A 17,095-nucleotide genomic window follows, 5' to 3' on the forward strand; every position below is an offset into this window, starting at 1 on the left:
AACAAGCCGCTGACTGATCCTCAAAAAAAAAAAGTGAGAAAGAGGGGGTATGTTGTGTGTTGTGAGGAGTGGTGTTTTTTTCTTTCACACACACACACACACACACACACACACACACACACATGCGATTGTACTCTCACACACACACACACACACACACACACACACACACACACACACACACACACACACACACACACACACACACACACACACACACACATGCAAATGTACTTTCACCCGCACATGCACACACGCACACACACGCACACGCAGCTGCACGCCAGCCAAGCAAGTGCTGCAGGACAGACCTTGTACTCGACGAGGATGACGTCGCCCTCAAGGAGATCAATCTCTTCCTCGCGGTTCTCAGCGGCATACTCGTACATGGCGCGCGCCTTGCACACAATGTTCACCTCGGGTGTGGCCTTCTTCAGCTGCTGCAGCTGGTCCTGCGTGCGCTTGGCAGGGTCCTCCTCCACAGCTGCTCGCAACCAACACCAACGAGAAAGGCAGGAAAAGAAAGGGGCCAAAAACGAAAGGCATGGTGAGGGCGTGAGCGACAAAAATGTTGTGTTTGCGTATTCACATCACAGAAGCACGCAAACAAACAAATAGAGAAACAGACCAAACAAACAAACAAACAAACAAACAAACAAACAAACAAACAAACAAACAAACAAACAAACAAACAAACAAACAAGACAAGACAAGCAAGCACAGACAAACCAACCAAGCAGGCCAAACAACCAACCAAACGAACACACACACACACACACACACACACACACAAACCAAACAACAAATTTACCAGGCAAAACAGAACATGGCATGTGTTTGGGGGGAGGGAGAAGAAACTTACGCTCCTTGGGGGCGGGCCCCTCTGGTCGCCAGGCCTGGCGGTCCATTGTGTAAATGTTCTCGTAGACGTACTCGCCAGGGTATGTGCGCGACTCGACCTTGCGCCAGCCCTCCGGCAGTGGGGGCTCTGCGGGCTCCTCGGGGAGCCAGGCAATGCGCTCCTCCGTGTAGATGTTCTCATACACGTACTCGCCGGGGCGGGAGCGGGACTCCACGCGACGCCAGCCCTCAGGAAGCGGCTTGCTCGCCTCCTCGCTCTTCTTGGCAGCGAGCTTGGCCTTGCGCGCCTCCAGCGCCTTGCGGTTCTTCTCAATGAGGGCCTGCTTCTTGGCGTCGGCCTCCGAGGCCTTGGGGTCCACGGCGGGCGCGTCAGGGAACCACGCCTGGCGCTCACCCGTGAACACGTTCTCGTAGACAACCTCGCCGGGGCGGGAGCGGGACTCCACGCGCTTCCAGCCGTCGGGAAGGTCAAGGGACTTCTCGGCCTCGCGCTGGGCCTTGAGCCGCTGCTTGCGCTTCTCAAGCGCAGCAAGGTTCTTCTTCTTCAGCGCCTCCTTCTTATCCTCGTCTGTGTTCTGCGCAACCAGGGCAGGGGTGGCTGCCACACGGCGCACGCACAGGTGTGTGGAAAGGGGTGCAGCTTGCAGTGAGTCAACTGGTTTTCACGCACAGCGTGCAAGCAAGCAAACAAGCAAACAACACACGCGGGCATGGACATGCCGCGGGTACGTTGTGCTACCACACGCCGCACGCATGCACGCAAGCAATAACGCCGGCCACATGACTAAAGCAAGACAAGAAGAAACGTGAAACGTAACGACTGACGTGGGCACATGCGGCCTGCACACGCACACACACACGCACGCACATGCACGCACGCTCATACACACGTGCACGCACGCACACAAGAAACAAACGCACACAGAACGCATACGCATACACTCAGAACGCATACGCATCCACACAAAACACACGCACTCAGCGGCACACGCACTCAACACGCACACAACGCACACACACCTTCCTCCTTTGCTGGCTCGGTTGGGAACCAGGCAATGCGCTCCTCTGTGTGAATGTTCTCGTAGACAAACTCGCCGGGGCGAGAGCGGGACTCCACGCGGCGCCAGCCCTCGGGAAGCGGCTTGGACTTCTCCTCCTCCTTCATCTGCGCCAGCATGGCCTTGCGCTTGGCAAGCGCGGCCTGGTTGCGCTTCTTAATCTCCTCTGGGTCCGCGGCGGGCGCCTTTCCGCGGTCTACAATCGCGTTGAGCAAGCGTGGGTGGGGGGGGGAGGAAGGGAATTAGTGGGAGGGAGGAGGACAACGAGAGATGATAAGTAAAGAGAGCAGGGATGAAAGGAGGGCGAGGAAGGGAGAGAGGAATGAAAGGAGGAGAGGCAGTGCCCAACATGAACAACACACTAAAATGAACAACACACTCATACACCACACACACACACACACACACACACACACACACACACACACACACACACACACACACACACACACACACACACACACACACACACAAGCACACACAAGCACGCATAACTAACAAACCACAAAACAACAAAGTCCACAAAACAACAAACGCACTGTTGCTGATGGCCTTGAGGTGGTCGTCACGTTCAGCCATGGCGTCGGTTGGTCAAGTCAGTCGCAGCAAAGCGAAATAAAAAGAAGCTCTGCAAACACAACAGCACAGGACGACGAGTGGTGCACGACCGAGGAAGGAGTGAGCGTCCGAGTGAAGACTTGTGTCGAGAAGGGTGGTGCAGTGACACACAGAACCAACCACGACAATACGTGAACACCTGCGTGTACTTGACACACACACACACACAACACACACACACACACACACACACGTAGCACACACACACACACACACATACACGTAGCACACACACACACACGTAGCACACACACACACTCTCATACACCACCACCTCAACACCACCACCACCACTCCCACTCAACACCACTCCCACTCACCACTCTCAATATCTGGTGTTGGTGTGTGCTGGAAGGAATTGAAAAAAAACAAGAATAGAAATTTGTTTCCTGCTGTATGGGACGGGCCCAAAACCAAATGAACATCACGACACGACAGCACAAATGAAAACGCCAACAACACCCCTGACTCCGACACCACAAAAACAGAGCAAAGAATTTTGTCCCCCACCACAACGACCCCTACTACGACGCGAGCACCGCGACCCTGACAAACGCGAAGGGAGACCAACGGTGTGTCGAAGGCGGACGAAGGACCTGACCAACGACATCATCCCCCGCCGCCAAAATCCCAAAACACCGCCACGGTTGCCGCTGAAGTGAGGCAGCGAGCCAAACACCGACCAAACACTTTCCCCAGCAGCAGCAGCAGTTCTTTGGTTGTTGGTGCTGGCGCTGCACGCGCGCTCGCACTCGCCAGACCGCTTGCCCTTGGCGTGCGTGCGTGTGGTCTTCCCACACGCCAGCGGAAAGGGGGAAAAAAACAAATCACACACACACACACACAACCGCACACAACCACACCCCAACCACCAGACCAACATCGCTGACATACCAACGCAGCACTTGCATGCGAGCGAAGGCAGCTTTGTCATTCATCCAACCACCCCTCAAAGCCTCGCCACCCCCGCCTACATACACATTCTTTCGCATTCACTCGCGCACTCCAGCCAGACAGACGACTCACCAGCCAGCACTTGCACCGACGAAGCGCTCGCGTCAGACCACAACGACCCAGCCACAGCACGAGGACTGAACCACACGAACAACCCACAACAACAAGTAGCAAAAACTTGGGACCCACTTTGTCACCGCATCACCGACTCCCGCACGCAGCACAACCGTCACAACAGCAGCAGCAGCAGCAGATACAACAAGCAGCCCGCTCACACTCAGACAGCTCACCACACCAGCCAACCAGCCAAGCCCTACGCTTATCCGCTTTGTTCAGGTTGCTTCTGCATCCATTGGCGACCCTTTCGCTTCCCACCCCACCCTCCGTCTTTTCTCTCTACTCGACTGACCGGCTTGTGCCATCGCCCCCTCACCTCGGGGAGTCAAAACCGCCACCACGAACTCCATCAACGGAATGTCGAACAACGTGACTGCCGAAGACGGCGATGGCGTATGGTCCGCCGATATCGAGGAGGCGTTTGAGGAGGCCCTCAAGATCTACCCGCCATGTGGCCGCCGCAAGATCATCCTGTCCGAAGAGGGCAAGATGTATGGTAAGAACACCCCTCTTGCGCGGTGTGTGTGTGTGTGTGTTGTGCTATGTGGGTACTCGGTGTGCATGCGTGTGTGTATTCCATTGCTGGTGTTTGCATGCGTGCATGTCTCTCCTGTGTGTATTTGTCGATGCACACCAACACGTCACAGAAACAGTGCGCATGCGAGCCATCTGCGTGCCCAACTCACGCATTGCTTTGCCCTTTCCTTTCCACAGGTCGTAACGAGCTCATCGCCAGGTACATCAAGATGAAGACGGGCAAAGTCAGGTCAAGAAAACAAGTCTCCAGCCACATTCAAGTGCTTGCCCGCAAGAAGCAACGCGAGTTGCAGAGCCAACTCAAGGTGTGTGTGTGTGTGTTTACTCTGCTTTCTTCGCTGCTTCCTTCGCTGCCTTCTTGCTTCCTTGCTTGCTTGCTTCCTTGCTTGCTTCCTTGCTTGCTTCCTTGCCTGCATTGGTTTGCGTCTGCAGTCAGGTTGTTAGCACCATCAACCCCGTTGAACTACAGTGCATCACAGCTGCTTTCAAACCGCACAAACACAAACACAAACACAAACACAAACACAAACACAAACACAAACACACAATCATGTACTACACTCGCTCACTCCCAACGCCAAACACACACGCTGTCTCTCCCACATGTTCCACAGGCCAACCCTCAAGCAGCAGAAAAGCTGGCTGAAACACTCAAGGGCCTCTCCTCGGCCGAGATTGTGAGCAGCACCCTCGCTGGCAATGCCCCCATCCGCCAAGACCGGTCGATGTAAGTATGGCAGACCAGGGCACTTGCTGCTGTGAATGTCACAAGCGTGCGCTCACAACCACATCCAACTTGTTTATCTCGTGTTATCCCTCCTCCTTGCACCTGCCCTGTGCACACGCTCACTCATTTCTCACCAATGCCGCTTCCCTCCTCAAACACACACACACACACGCACGCACGCATGCACGCACACATTGGCAGGACGTATGGTGGCACGCCGTCGAAGCGCGAGGCGCAGTTTAATACCGGCGCTTCACCCGCATCGCACGTCATGTTCCCAGACGCCTTCCACCAACAGCAACAGCAGCAGCAGCCAAGCACTCCACAGCAGCAACAGCACCAGCAACACATGCCAAGCCCCATAGCCCCGCAGACAATGTCCCCCTCCCGGCTTGCACAGCACATTACATACAACGGCATTGCGCGGTTGCGCCTGGCACTGGATTACTTCTCCGCTGGCATCACATACCCATTCCACCAAGGTGTGCACAAGTTCTTTGAGCTCTCTGGCTCCTACCACTTTGCAGACCCAAGTATGGAGTGCATCGACCTCTACCAAATTGCAGACAAGGTGTGTGCGTGCGTGCGCGTGTGTGCGCGTGTGTGTATGTGTATGTGTGTGTGTGTGCGCGCGTGTGTGTATGTGTGTGTGTCTGTGTCTGTGTGTATGTGTATGTGTGTGTGTGTGTGTCTGTGTATGTGTGTGTGTGTGTGCGTGCGTGTGTGTAAATGTGACACAATAGCCCACACATCTTGTCGACTCGCTTTGTCGCATGCACTAATTTTGCACCGACTCATCACACACTCAACTCAACTGCGTTCATGCGCGTGCAGTTCCCCCAGCTTGAGGAGCTGTATCGCGCTGGTCCCAAGGAGGCCTTCTTCCTTGTCAAAGTGTGGGCTGACCTCAACTACGACGCCGAGCAGACCACGCAGATTGCACACGAGGACGACAACGGAAACATCAACCCACAACCCTCTGACGCAATCTTCAACCTTGCCACGCGCTTTGAGAGCCTGGAGCGCATGCCTGTCGAGTGCAGAACAAGCGCAATCTCGCTTGGAAACGTGGCGGCGGAGAAGATTCAAGTGACGGAGCCGCGCTATGAGGGCGGGCGCTTCCTCTACGACCTCACCTCAGGCACCATGTGCGAATACATGACCCAGTTCATCTCGGTAAGCGTCGCACATGCAAGCAAGCGCGGATTCTGTGTGTGTGCGTGTGTGCGTGTGTGTGTGTGTGTGTGTGTGTGTGTGTGTGTGTGTGTGTGTGTGTGTGTGTGTGTGTGTGTGTGATCATGTACACATGCACGCGTGTATGTGCACGCGTTTGTGGTGTCACCTGTCCTTGGTCTGTGCTGGCACCACGACGATGGCATCAACCTCACCTAACCACCACCACCATGCACTCATTCCACCACAGCACCTCCACGGCGTCAATGGTGTGGACGTCATCAATCTCGTCCTCGAAAACTTTGCTGTCATGCAGGTGAGCACCCTGCAACTGCCCGAGCCTGCACACACACACAGACACACACACACACACACCGACACACACACACACACAGACACACACACACACACACAACTGCACAATCGCGCGCCAAACCGCACGCCAACGCCCACATGCGCAAAACTGTCAACTCAAATCCCATTTCTCGCGTCTCGTGCATGTGTTCAGGTGGTGCGCAGTCAGACGACGGGGGAGGTGCTGTTCAGCATGGCGTGTCTCTTTGAGGCCGTACCGCCTGGTACGCCAACAGGCGTCCACGTGTACAAGCTGCTCGACATGCGCGAAGAACTCGTGCTTCGACGCAACACCGCATGAGTCTTGGACACTCTCTTATCCTCCTTGCTGACATTGCTTGCCCTTGCTTCTGCTTCTGACTCGCCCTCCCCCCCCCCCTCTTCTTGCGTGCCCAAACTTCCTTTCTTCCCCCCCCCCCCTCTTCTTCTACCTCTTCTCTCACTTCTTCCTTGTCTCCATGCATGCCAATGTCTTTGGCTGTGCGAGCTGTCTGTATTTTAAGCGTCCTTTGCCCCTGTCTCGCTTCCGCTCCTGTTGTTGTTCTCTCATCGTTCATGCTTCTTCTCGCTTCTTGCTTGCTCTTTGCTCTTTGCGTTTTGTTTTTCTTTGCGTTTTTGGTGGCGTTTGGCGTTTCCACACTGCAGCACCCCATTCGTCTGGCCATTGCCGCCTCATGCGTGTGTGCTCTGGTGGGTTGGCTGGCTTGTGTGATTAGGATTGCCTTGTTGTTGTTCGTGTGGGTGTGTGGCGTGTGCGTGCGGTGGGTGGTACCTGGCATAAAACATTGTAGTGACTCCTTCACAGCCAATGCGGTGAACTCAGAAGCGCAATGTAGCACGGTTACAACTTGTCGCACACCCTGAGACAAAAAAAACAAAAAGGGCACACTACGGGGGGTAAAGACGAAAGCGTGGGTCGGGTGGAAAGCAGGGCTGATAGCGATCAGGTAGGGCATTGGCACGTGTCGAACGAACACAGCGGCGTCTATGGGAGGCAAAACCAAAGTGGGGGGGGGGGCAAGGACGGAAGACAAAACAGGGAGGGGTTGGTTGGAAGACAAGACACAAAGCGATAGGTTGGTGAAAGCGGGGTGTGCAAGACAGCAGTGCAGAACGAAACGAAAGTATGGTGGTGACATGAGTGGGTGTGACGACTGACTGCTGGCTGCGACCGCCAGCCATCGCTGTCAATGAATGGCACGCGCGATTTCGTTTCACATTTGTGGAGTGCTTCTTGTCGCGTTTGTGCATCTTGATCACGACATCAAAGGGCGTCGAGGTTCACGCCCATGTGTTTGGCGACGGTCATCATGTCCTTATCGCCACGACCGGACAAATTCACCACCACGTGCTGCTCGCGCCCAAGCTCCTTCGCAAGCTGATGGTGTGTGTGTGTGTGTGTGTGTGTGTGTGTGTGTGTGTGTGTGTGTGTGTGTGTGTGTGTGTGTGTGTGTGTGTGTGTTTGTGTGTGTGTGTGTGTGTTTGTGTGTTTGTGTGTTTGTGTGTTTGTGTGCGTGTGTGTGTTTGTGTGTGCGTGCGAGTGTAGGTGGGTGAGGAAATACAATGAACCGGCAAAGAAAAATACGCGCAGAGGAATAGAAATGTCACCACTGTGCGTGCCATGGTGCGCGCACACTAAAGCTCGTCACAGCCACGAGCATAAGCCATCAAGCATCGTCCAGCGCTGCTGCTACCTTCATGGCGTGTGCGACGGCGTGTGCAGACTCAAGTGCAGGGATGATGCCTTCGGACCGGCTAAGCTGCTGGAATGCATCAAGCGCCTCCGCATCCGTCACACTCACATACTCCGCACGGCCTGGCGTGTAAGGCGGGGGGGGGGGCAAGGAGAGGTAGCGGTGGATGGTGGTGGCGGTGGTGGTGGTGGCCACGAGTGAGCTTCGTCTTGCTGCTGTACTTTCGTTGCATGACCAAGCATGCATTACGTGTGCATGCTTGCGTTGCCGATGCTGCCCATATCCCAAACCTTCACAAAGATTCCCTTAACAAAGCATCCTCACCACCACCATCCCCACCATCCCCACCACGACAACCACTGACGACGGTACCCGTGTGCTTGAGCGCAGCGTGCTCGGGGCCGACGCCTGGATAATCGAGACCAGCAGAGATGGAGTGCGTCTCCTCAATCTGCCCATGCTCGTCCTGGTGGGGTGGTGGTGACAGGTGGAGGTCGGTGGATGGAACACAAGAAGGAAGGGCGAGTGGTGGCGACAGAAGGGAATGAGCACGCAAGAAGGGCAGAGAGACAGAAGCAGCAAATGCGAGAGCACAAACACGAGCAGGCCTGCGCACATACACACAAACAAAATATGCAAGCACAAAATGAAAAAGGAAAGCGTTCAACACAAGAACAAGAACGCACGCACGCTCGCACGCTCGCGCCCACATGCATTTACCTGAAGGAGGAATGTTCGTGTTCCGTGCAGAACGCCCGGGCGGCCAGCGGTGAGTGAGGATGAGTGCTTGGCGCCCGTCACAACACCATGCTCCCCTCCAGCCTCAACGCCAATCAATCGCACGTCTGCTCGTCGATGAAGGCGCGGGGAGGGTTATGCGTGATGGCATGTGTGGGTGTGGATGCGCCATGGTTTGAGAAATTCAAAAAAAAAAAACAACTAACACTTGGGATGTAGCCAGCAGCAACAACAGCGTGACCAAAAACATGCACAATTGCGCACGTTTGCACAATCTTGAACACACACACACACACACACACACACACACACACACACACACACACACACACACACACACACACACACACACACACACACACACACACACATACACACACACATCATGGCATCAAGTCACTCACCCTTGTCTGGCACGAAAGCGTGGAACATTCCGATTGCGTTTGAGCCGCCGCCAACGCAGGCGAGCACAGCATCAGGCAGGCGCCCAACTTGCTCCAGGAACTATGAACACGTGATGCGAGCAAGGGGGTGTGAGAGATGGGAATGAAACGATAAGAGTTGGACTGAAGACTTTTGTTACGTGCACATGCATATCATGCATGCGCAAACGCATACGAAAACGCACACGCGCACGGATAAAGCGTAAACAAGAACACACACACACGCACGCACGCACGCAACTTAATGAGCAGCAGTATCCATGCCTCACCGCTGTGCGCGCCTCCTGGCCAATGATCTGCTGCAGGTCACGAACAATTGTGGGGAACGGGTGCGGCCCAACAGCGCTGCCGATGCAGTAGTGGGTGGTGGCCACGTTGGTCACCCAGTCACGCATCGCCTCGTTGATGGCGTCCTTCAGCGTGCGCGAGCCAGCCTTCACCGCCACAACCTGCAGACAGGGTGAAAAGTGTGTGCATGTGGGGAGAGGGGGATGAGGTGAGTGGACCGCAGATGATTTGAAGGTTGGGTGAGCGCCGGGACACGCAACGAGTGTATGTTACGAGCGACTGGAATCACTAGTCGCTCAAACTCGCATGACGAGTATCAAATCAGTCAGAGAAACACACACACACGCGCGCATACGAACAAACGGACACACACACACACACACACACACACACACACACACACACACACACACACACACACACACACACACACACATACTTCATACACACATGCCCACCTTTGCTCCAAGGACGTGCATGCGAAACACGTTGAGGCTCTGTCGCCGCGTGTCCTCCTCGCCCATGTACACAACACCTGCAGTGCACACACACACACACGCACACACACACACACACACACGCACACACCCACACAGGGCACGTGAATGCAAGGTGGCAATACAGGATGGTGGAAGTCATTGGGTGCACGCCAAGATTGAACGAAAGCCACTTCAACACGCTGGCGATGTACATGTGCATGCAACCAAACTTGCTGAGCCTTCTTCACACACACACACACACAACACAACACAACACAACACAACACAACACAACACAACACAACACACACGCCAACCATCACCACAACAACAACAACTACAACTACTACTACTACTACTACTACTACTACTACTACTACTACTACTACTACTACTACTACTACTACTACTACTACTACTACTACTACTACTACTACTACAACTAGTGTGCGTACAGTCGATGCCGAGGAGAGCACACGCCGTCGCCGTGGCCACGCCGTGTTGGCCCGCACCGGTCTCCGCAATCACGCGCGTCTTGCCAAGCCGCTTCGCCAGCAGCACCTGCCCCAGCGCATTCGTGATCTTGTGCGCACCCGTGTGCGACAAATCCTCCCGCTTCAGCCAGATACTCGCCCCGCCTGCAAAGTATTGTGTGCGTATGTGTGTGGGGCGGGGAGGAGGGGGTGAGACTACGGTTGAGAAAACACAATCATTCTGCCAGCCACGCGCACACACCACACACGCACGCACACGCACGCACACACCACACACGCACGCACACGCACGCACGCACAACACACACACACACACACATCACATCACATCACATACACACACACACACAAATCAAATACACATCAACAACACATCACACGACATCGGCATGTGTCACGCCGAACCGCAAAGCTTGGAGAGCCGCTCGCAGCGCCAGATCGGCGTTGGTCCGCCAACATAGTGCACGCGGAGGCGGTTGAGCTCGCTGGTGAACGCGTCGTCGTCACGCGCTGCCTTCCACGCCGTCCACAGCTCCTCGTGCGCCTCAACCAGCGTCTCTGGTGGTGCGGTACCGATGGGCATGTGTCCGTGCGTGCGTGTGTGTGTGTGTGTGTGTGTGTGTGTGTGTGTGTGTGTGTGTGTGTGTGTGTGTGTGTGTGTGTGTGTGTGTGTGTGTGTGTGTGTGCGTGTGTTGGAGGGGAAGGAGAGAGTGTGTGTGAGACGAAGAGGGGGCAAAGGGAGGGAGAAAGGCTGCATGCGTGCACAAATGCAAGAACACGTGTGCGTATGGACGTGGATCCCGTGTCCACCTCACAACACAAACACATGCACACAGCACGTTCGTGTGTGGTGGTGGTGTTGCAGTCGATGTTGTACCTGGGATGTATCGACCACCAAATCCGCCGTCAAAGAGCCACTCGCTGTTCTCGGTCGTGTCCCGGCCACCACCGCTGTCGCTCGAAGCAGCCGTGTCGGTGCTGCTGTCATCGCTGCTGGTGCTGAAGGACGCGGGGCCGCCTGTGGCAATGGAGGGGGAGGGGGACATGACAGTGGGTGGTGTGAGCTAGCAAAAACGAGGGAAGATACACGAAAAGACACAACACGAGCATGCACACGCAGCACACACACATACACACACCTGCACACACACATACCTGCAAGCTGGCTGACAAGTGTAAACACGCTCTTTGCGCGATCCTCCACGGTCGCGTCGGGTTTGTCTGCATCAGCAGCAGCGGCGGCGGCGGTGGCGATGGTGGTGGTGGTGGTGAGTTGAGATGGAGAAGTTGGGGACAGCTGCACTCCAACGCGCACGCACACATGCAAGAAACACACACACACACACACACACACACACACACACAATCACTCACTCACTCACACACACACACAAGACACACACACACACACAATCACTCACTCACACACACACACACACACACAAGAAACACACACACACAAGAAACACACACACACACACACGAGACACACGCACCTGCCAGCTCTGCGGCGGCGATGATCTTTGAGCCGACGACGGCGCCATCGGCGTGCTTGGCCACCTCCAGCACGTGCTCGCGCGTGGAGATGCCGAAACCAACAGCGAGCGGGAGGGAGGTCTCCGCACGCACGCGCGCGAGAAAGGCGGGCAGGTCCGACGACATGCTGGCGCGCTGGCCAGTGACGCCCGTGACACTCACGCAGTAGATGAAGCTGCTGGCGATGCTTGCAAGCTTCTTGATGCGCGACTGCTGCGTGGTGGGCGTGACGAGCGGGATGAACGAGAGGCCGTTGGCGTGGATGTGCTTGAGCGTGTCTGCCGCTTCCTCTGGTGGGAGATCGACAATGATGAACCCGTTGACGCCGGCCGCTGCGGCGTCCACGCACATGCGCTCCACACCGTATGCCAGGATCGGGTTGAAGTACCCCATCAGCACAATCGGCACCGTCACGCCGGCCTGCGTGGAGTGGGGAGTGTGAGGATGTTGTGTGAGTGCGGGCGTGGAAGCTGGTAGAAGCACGTGAAACTGCATGGACCCACATGCACACATGCACACACACACACACACCATGGCTGTCATCACCGTCACTTCAACTTCACAACAACAAGCACCTCGCGCGCTTGGCGAACGAGGTCCAGGACGCGTGGCGTTGTGATGCCGTTTGCCAGAGCCACTGTGTTGGCCTTTTGGATGGTGTTGCCATCTGCAAGGGGATCGGAGAACGGCAGACCAAGCTCGATGATGTCCGCGCCAGCATCCTGCCACATGCAATGAGGATCAGGAGAAGTGATGTGGGCTCGTTCGGACAGTGATGCAAACACATAACCATGCGACTACACACACACGCATGTGAACACAGACACATGCACACACGCACGTGAACATAGATACAGTGCACGCACACATGTACACGGATGAACACACACACACACACACACACACACACTTGCACACACCTGCAATGCCTTCATGCAAGGCACTGTGGCGTCGATGGTGGGGAATCCGGCAGTGATAAAGGCGACAAACACTGCGCGGCCATGCTTGCGGTTGTTCTCAAACACGCGGCGGATCGCGGTGGCCATGATGGTGCGGGATCGCGGATGTAGAACTGAAAATGTGAGGGCTGGCTGGGAATCAAAAACGCCAAATCAACTGCCGCTGCTGCTGTTGTTGGAACAACAAGTCCACTGTGCTTCTCGGGTCTGTCGTAACTGTTGCTCGGAGGGAGGCAGGACGCGTGTTGTGTGGGTAAGGAAGGGTAAGGAACGCGGGTGTTGTGGTGTGTGGGCAACCGAAGATGATGCGCGATGAGCCGCAGCAGGACTGAAATGGAAACCAAACACCATAAAGTGTAGCTGCACACTGGCTGGAGACGACGAACAGCAGCAGAGCTTCCTCACCGCTCACCCACCACCCCGCGACATGCTCATCGTGTTGAGTCCAGAGCACAAGGAACACCTCAAGTTCCTGAACACACTGGACATTGAGTGTACGTGGTGCAGCACAAGGGGGGAAGGGTGGCAGTGGTGTATGTCTGTGGCAGGAGCTGGTGCTGTTGTTGTCGTTTTCGTGTCGGTTTGTGTTTTGTGTTTGTGTGTGGTGTATTGCTTGTGTGTGTGTTTGTATGTATGTGGTAGTTGTGTGTTTGTGTTTGTGTGCGTTGGTTGTGTGTATGTATGTGTTGGTTGTGTGTGTGTATATGACACACACCCACAGCCGCTCTGACTCTCGCACAATCTCACACTCCCGCATACACTCATACACTCTTACACACGCACACATACAGTGGTACAGGAGTTTTGCACAATTGCGCTGCAGTTTCTTCACAATGGCATCAACCCCAAAGTGTACCAAACTGCCGCAAGTATGTTTGTTTGCCACCAATGCTGCGCACTCACTCACAACGCTGTGCACACACACACACACACACCAATACACACACACCAATACACACACACCAATACACGTACACACACACACATACACACGTGCACACCCCTTTCCCTCGTCCCACTGCGTTCTCAGCTCCCTTTTTTGTTTTTTTGTTTTTTGCGATCCCATTCATGTCTACTGCTTATCGCTTCTGTTTCCACGAATTCGGCCACGCAGAGAAGCTGGAAGCCTCTGCACAGGACATCAAGGCGGCAGTGGAAGGCATCATGTACCTCCTGATTGAGTGCTCCAAACTGAAGGTCAGACGGTGGGGTGGAGGAAGCAATCACCGTGCCCAGCTGCACCTCCTGTGCTGGTTATGTTGCTCGAGTGAAAGCCCAACGTTGACGACATTCTTTTCCTTGGCTGCCACTCACCACCACGCGCGTGCTCACTGATTCAATTGTGCTCGTGCACCCATGCTCACCCTTCACTGGATTGTTGCTTGTGGTTTTGTTTTGTATGTCCGCCACGCATCTCCCCTCCACACACACACACACACACACACACACACACACACACACACACACACACACACACACACACACACACACACACACACACACACACACACACACCACAGATCAGTGAGATGGACTTTCACGATTCCTTCCTGACACTTCAGTTTTCCCCGGAACTCAACAAACTCCTCCTTGATGTGTGTGTGTTCTGAATGTGGCTGCTGGCGTGCTAAGTTGCTTGTACAGCTGCGACTGTGCATGGTGAACCGCATTGCTTTGAGCTTCCACCACACACGCACACGCACGCACGCACGCACACACACACACAAACATACACGCACGCGAGCACTCGGTGCACTCACCTGCTGCTGTGCTTGCCTGTGTGTGTCATTGCCGCCACCACCACTGTTGCTGTTGATGCGCAGTTGTATTTGGAGAACAGGGATGAAATTCGGCATGTGCTTTCCTCCATGAGTCTGCAGCTGCCCCGATACAGAGACTTTTCCTGGCGCCTCGACGTCAAGGTGTGTGTGTGTGTGTTTGCGCCTTTGTCCGTGTTTCTGCTTCTGGTGCTGTTTCTGCACAACCCTGTGCTTCACACACACACACACACACACACACACACACACACACACACACACACACACACACACACACACACACACACACACACACACACACACACACACACACTCATTTCGCTGCACGCCACCATGCGGCAGGTTGCATCACGGTCCCTTCGTCAACACGTGGAGCCCGTGTTGGTCATGGATCTCAAAACGCGGCAGCACGGTGTGTGTGTGTGTGTGTGTGTGTGTGTGTGTGTCTGTGTGTCTGTGTGTCTGTGTGTGTCTGTCTGTCTGTCTGTGTCTGTGTCTGTGTACGTATCCATGTGCGTGTGTGTGCATACGCTCTCGCCCCCCTCCCCCCTTCCCTTGTGTGACTGCCGTGCAACGACGTACTCCCCCCTCCTCTCGGTTCTCTCTTCCCTCTGTCCTCCTCCTCTCACTTCGCGCACATGCGCCATGTACAGATGGGGAGGAGAAGCACCAGTTGCTGCAGACGGATGTGGCCACGCTGAATCACGTCACGGCAGAGCTTGAGCGTGCCCTCAAGCATGTCAACACACCCCACTATCGCCGCATTGCGCGGAGTGTCAAGTAACGCGATCAATTTCGTTTCACACGTCTTCCGTTTTGCGTAGGCTTCTATGTGTGCAAGTGCGCGTGTATGTGTGCAAAAGAGAGAGAGAGTATGTGTGCGTGTGTGCGTGTGTAAGAGAGAGTGTGTGTGTGTAAGAGAGAGTGTGTGTGCGAGCATCTGTGTGTGCATGTGTGTGTGTGACTACGTCTCCTGTGCGAGCATATGTGTGTGTGGGGGGTGGTTGTGAGTGTGCGCACACACATCTTTACCTGCTGTGTGCAACGCCCTCTCTTCGTCACCCGATCCCCTTGTTCTCCAACTCAGTGTGCTGTTTTGCTCTCCTTGTTACCCGCGCTTGCATAAACAAGCCGCTGACTGATCCTCACCACTTTGAAGGAGATTGAACCAAAATCGCGCACACCCAACACGACACGATACAAAAACACACACACACACACACACACACACACACACACCACACACACACACACACACACACACACACACACACACACACACACACACACACACACACACAAAACAACAACCACAACATTGGTGAACTGATTTCAGTCTATTCTCTTGTTTAAACACCACAAAGTGTATTTTTGAATGAATTCTTTCATCCTCGCATGTGCTTGCACGCATGCACATCAGCACACGCGTTCCTCTTGTTGTTGGGTGCTGAGCAGTTTTCCAAAGCGCAAACGCACCCGCCTTGCTTCGCTTCTCCTCTGCCTCCTTTCATCGCTTGATCATTTGCGCCTTCCCTTGCCTGCAGCTGTCCCCTCCGTGTGCCCGCCGCTTTGAGCTGTTCTCCTCCTCCTTCTCCTCGCACGAAACCAACCATGCCCATCGCCGCGACCAAGCTCGACATCTCCAGGGAGCAGCACACCGAGGAGATCCCCGCGTCATGCTACTTCACCCCTCGCACCGTCAGGGTATGTTTTGTGCGCTTTTGCTTGCTTGTCATCTTCATGATGATGATGGTGGTGATGGGTGGTTGCGGCCTGCAAGAGTTGCGAGCTTTGTTGTTGTGGTGGTGGCAGCGATGGATGGGGCATGCTGTTAGAGTGTGTTGAGGGTGGTCAGCTACATGAAAGAGAGAAAAACATGATGACACTGTGACATGATACCCTTACCCTCTTACCAACAACAACAAGGACAACAACAACAAGAAGTACAACAACAAACAATAACAACACGATGTGTCTTGAACACCCATCACAAGCAACCCAGCCATACACATAGTCATCACACCTAGCATGTGACCCACTAACCCCACCCCTCCCCTTTTGGTTCTCCACACGTACGCTTTCATTTGCCCGCTTGCAGGATCTCCTGTGCTACTATGCGTTTATCCTGTTTGTCACGAGCTTCCTGTGGTTTGCCGGCCTGTACCTTTGGGCCATTCACGACAACAAGGATGAGGAGCGCGTCGGCATGGGCCTCACCATTGCAGGTGTGTATGACGCGCTGTGTATGTGTCTGTGTGTGCATGTGCATGTGCATGTGCATGTATGT

General features: G+C 54.7%; 5 protein-coding genes across 5 annotated transcripts in view; 3 read left to right on the forward strand and 2 right to left on the reverse strand.

Annotated features, from left to right (window-relative positions):
• Positions 1 to 2,894, reverse strand: part of PTSG_03519 (uncharacterized protein) — a gene marked incomplete at its 3' end in the record, with an annotated part of 3,951 nt that extends 1,057 nt beyond the window's left edge. The window contains exons 1-5 of the mRNA XM_004995195.1: positions 2,858 to 2,894; positions 2,459 to 2,547; positions 1,882 to 2,115; positions 863 to 1,459; positions 312 to 484 (exon numbers count right to left, since the gene is read on the reverse strand). Of these exons, the coding sequence (XP_004995252.1) occupies positions 312 to 484; positions 863 to 1,459; positions 1,882 to 2,115; positions 2,459 to 2,498 (1,044 nt within the window). The 5' untranslated portion in view covers positions 2,499 to 2,547; positions 2,858 to 2,894. The remainder of the gene's footprint in view (positions 1 to 311; positions 485 to 862; positions 1,460 to 1,881; positions 2,116 to 2,458; positions 2,548 to 2,857) is intronic.
• A 93-nt stretch (positions 2,895 to 2,987) lies between these two features.
• On the forward strand, positions 2,988 to 6,837 carry PTSG_03520 (TEAD-2 protein). The gene is made up of 7 exons (XM_004995196.1): positions 2,988 to 4,104; positions 4,323 to 4,450; positions 4,760 to 4,872; positions 5,074 to 5,443; positions 5,707 to 6,048; positions 6,296 to 6,361; positions 6,554 to 6,837. Exons 1-7 carry the CDS (start codon positions 3,966 to 3,968, stop codon positions 6,698 to 6,700), a joined length of 1,305 nt encoding a protein of 434 aa, XP_004995253.1. The 5' UTR covers positions 2,988 to 3,965; the 3' UTR covers positions 6,701 to 6,837.
• A 331-nt stretch (positions 6,838 to 7,168) lies between these two features.
• On the reverse strand, positions 7,169 to 13,357 carry PTSG_03521 (TrpB). Its single transcript, XM_004995197.1, has 14 exons — positions 12,992 to 13,357; positions 12,647 to 12,793; positions 12,032 to 12,491; positions 11,691 to 11,756; positions 11,413 to 11,553; positions 10,941 to 11,093; positions 10,497 to 10,679; positions 10,021 to 10,097; positions 9,544 to 9,723; positions 9,236 to 9,335; positions 8,814 to 8,938; positions 8,466 to 8,559; positions 8,094 to 8,215; positions 7,169 to 7,777 (listed from the first exon to the last, which is right to left on the reverse strand). Exons 1-14 carry the CDS (start codon positions 13,115 to 13,117, stop codon positions 7,664 to 7,666), a joined length of 2,088 nt encoding a protein of 695 aa, XP_004995254.1. The 5' UTR covers positions 13,118 to 13,357; the 3' UTR covers positions 7,169 to 7,663.
• Positions 13,358 to 13,383: 26 nt separating this feature from the next.
• PTSG_03522 (COMM domain containing 2) lies at positions 13,384 to 15,950 on the forward strand. Its single transcript, XM_004995198.1, has 7 exons — positions 13,384 to 13,524; positions 13,822 to 13,899; positions 14,145 to 14,227; positions 14,551 to 14,625; positions 14,854 to 14,952; positions 15,151 to 15,220; positions 15,462 to 15,950. Exons 1-7 carry the CDS (start codon positions 13,458 to 13,460, stop codon positions 15,590 to 15,592), a joined length of 603 nt encoding a protein of 200 aa, XP_004995255.1. The 5' UTR covers positions 13,384 to 13,457; the 3' UTR covers positions 15,593 to 15,950.
• Positions 15,951 to 16,259: 309 nt separating this feature from the next.
• Positions 16,260 to 17,095, forward strand: part of PTSG_03523 (uncharacterized protein) — a 1,975-nt gene continuing 1,139 nt past the window's right edge. Inside the window, exons 1-2 of the mRNA XM_004995199.1 lie at positions 16,260 to 16,512; positions 16,907 to 17,033. Coding sequence (XP_004995256.1) covers positions 16,420 to 16,512; positions 16,907 to 17,033 — 220 coding nt within the window. The 5' untranslated portion in view covers positions 16,260 to 16,419. The remainder of the gene's footprint in view (positions 16,513 to 16,906; positions 17,034 to 17,095) is intronic.

This window comes from Salpingoeca rosetta (genome assembly GCF_000188695.1).
Source record: "Salpingoeca rosetta unplaced genomic scaffold supercont1.8, whole genome shotgun sequence".
NCBI classification, from domain to species: domain Eukaryota; class Choanoflagellata; order Craspedida; family Salpingoecidae; genus Salpingoeca; species Salpingoeca rosetta.

Coding starts and splice junctions, on each gene's coding strand:
- PTSG_03520 (XM_004995196.1), top strand. CDS start 3,966: ATGTCGAACAACGTGACTGCCGAAGACGGCGATGGCGTATGGTCCGCC. Junction 4,451..4,759: donor AGTTGCAGAGCCAACTCAAG/GTGTGTGTGTGT, acceptor CATGTTCCACAG/GCCAACCCTCAAGCAGCAGA. Junction 6,049..6,295: donor ACATGACCCAGTTCATCTCG/GTAAGCGTCGCA, acceptor ATTCCACCACAG/CACCTCCACGGCGTCAATGG.
- PTSG_03521 (XM_004995197.1), bottom strand. CDS start 13,117: ATGGCCACCGCGATCCGCCGCGTGTTTGAGAACAACCGCAAGCATGGC. Junction 11,757..12,031: donor CGCCGCCGCAGAGCTGGCAG/GTGCGTGTGTCT, acceptor CTGCTGATGCAG/ACAAACCCGACGCGACCGTG. Junction 10,098..10,496: donor TGCTCTCCTCGGCATCGACT/GTACGCACACTA, acceptor TGTGCACTGCAG/GTGTTGTGTACATGGGCGAG.
- PTSG_03522 (XM_004995198.1), top strand. CDS start 13,458: ATGCTCATCGTGTTGAGTCCAGAGCACAAGGAACACCTCAAGTTCCTG. Junction 13,525..13,821: donor GAACACACTGGACATTGAGT/GTACGTGGTGCA, acceptor GCACACATACAG/TGGTACAGGAGTTTTGCACA. Junction 15,221..15,461: donor TCTCAAAACGCGGCAGCACG/GTGTGTGTGTGT, acceptor CGCCATGTACAG/ATGGGGAGGAGAAGCACCAG.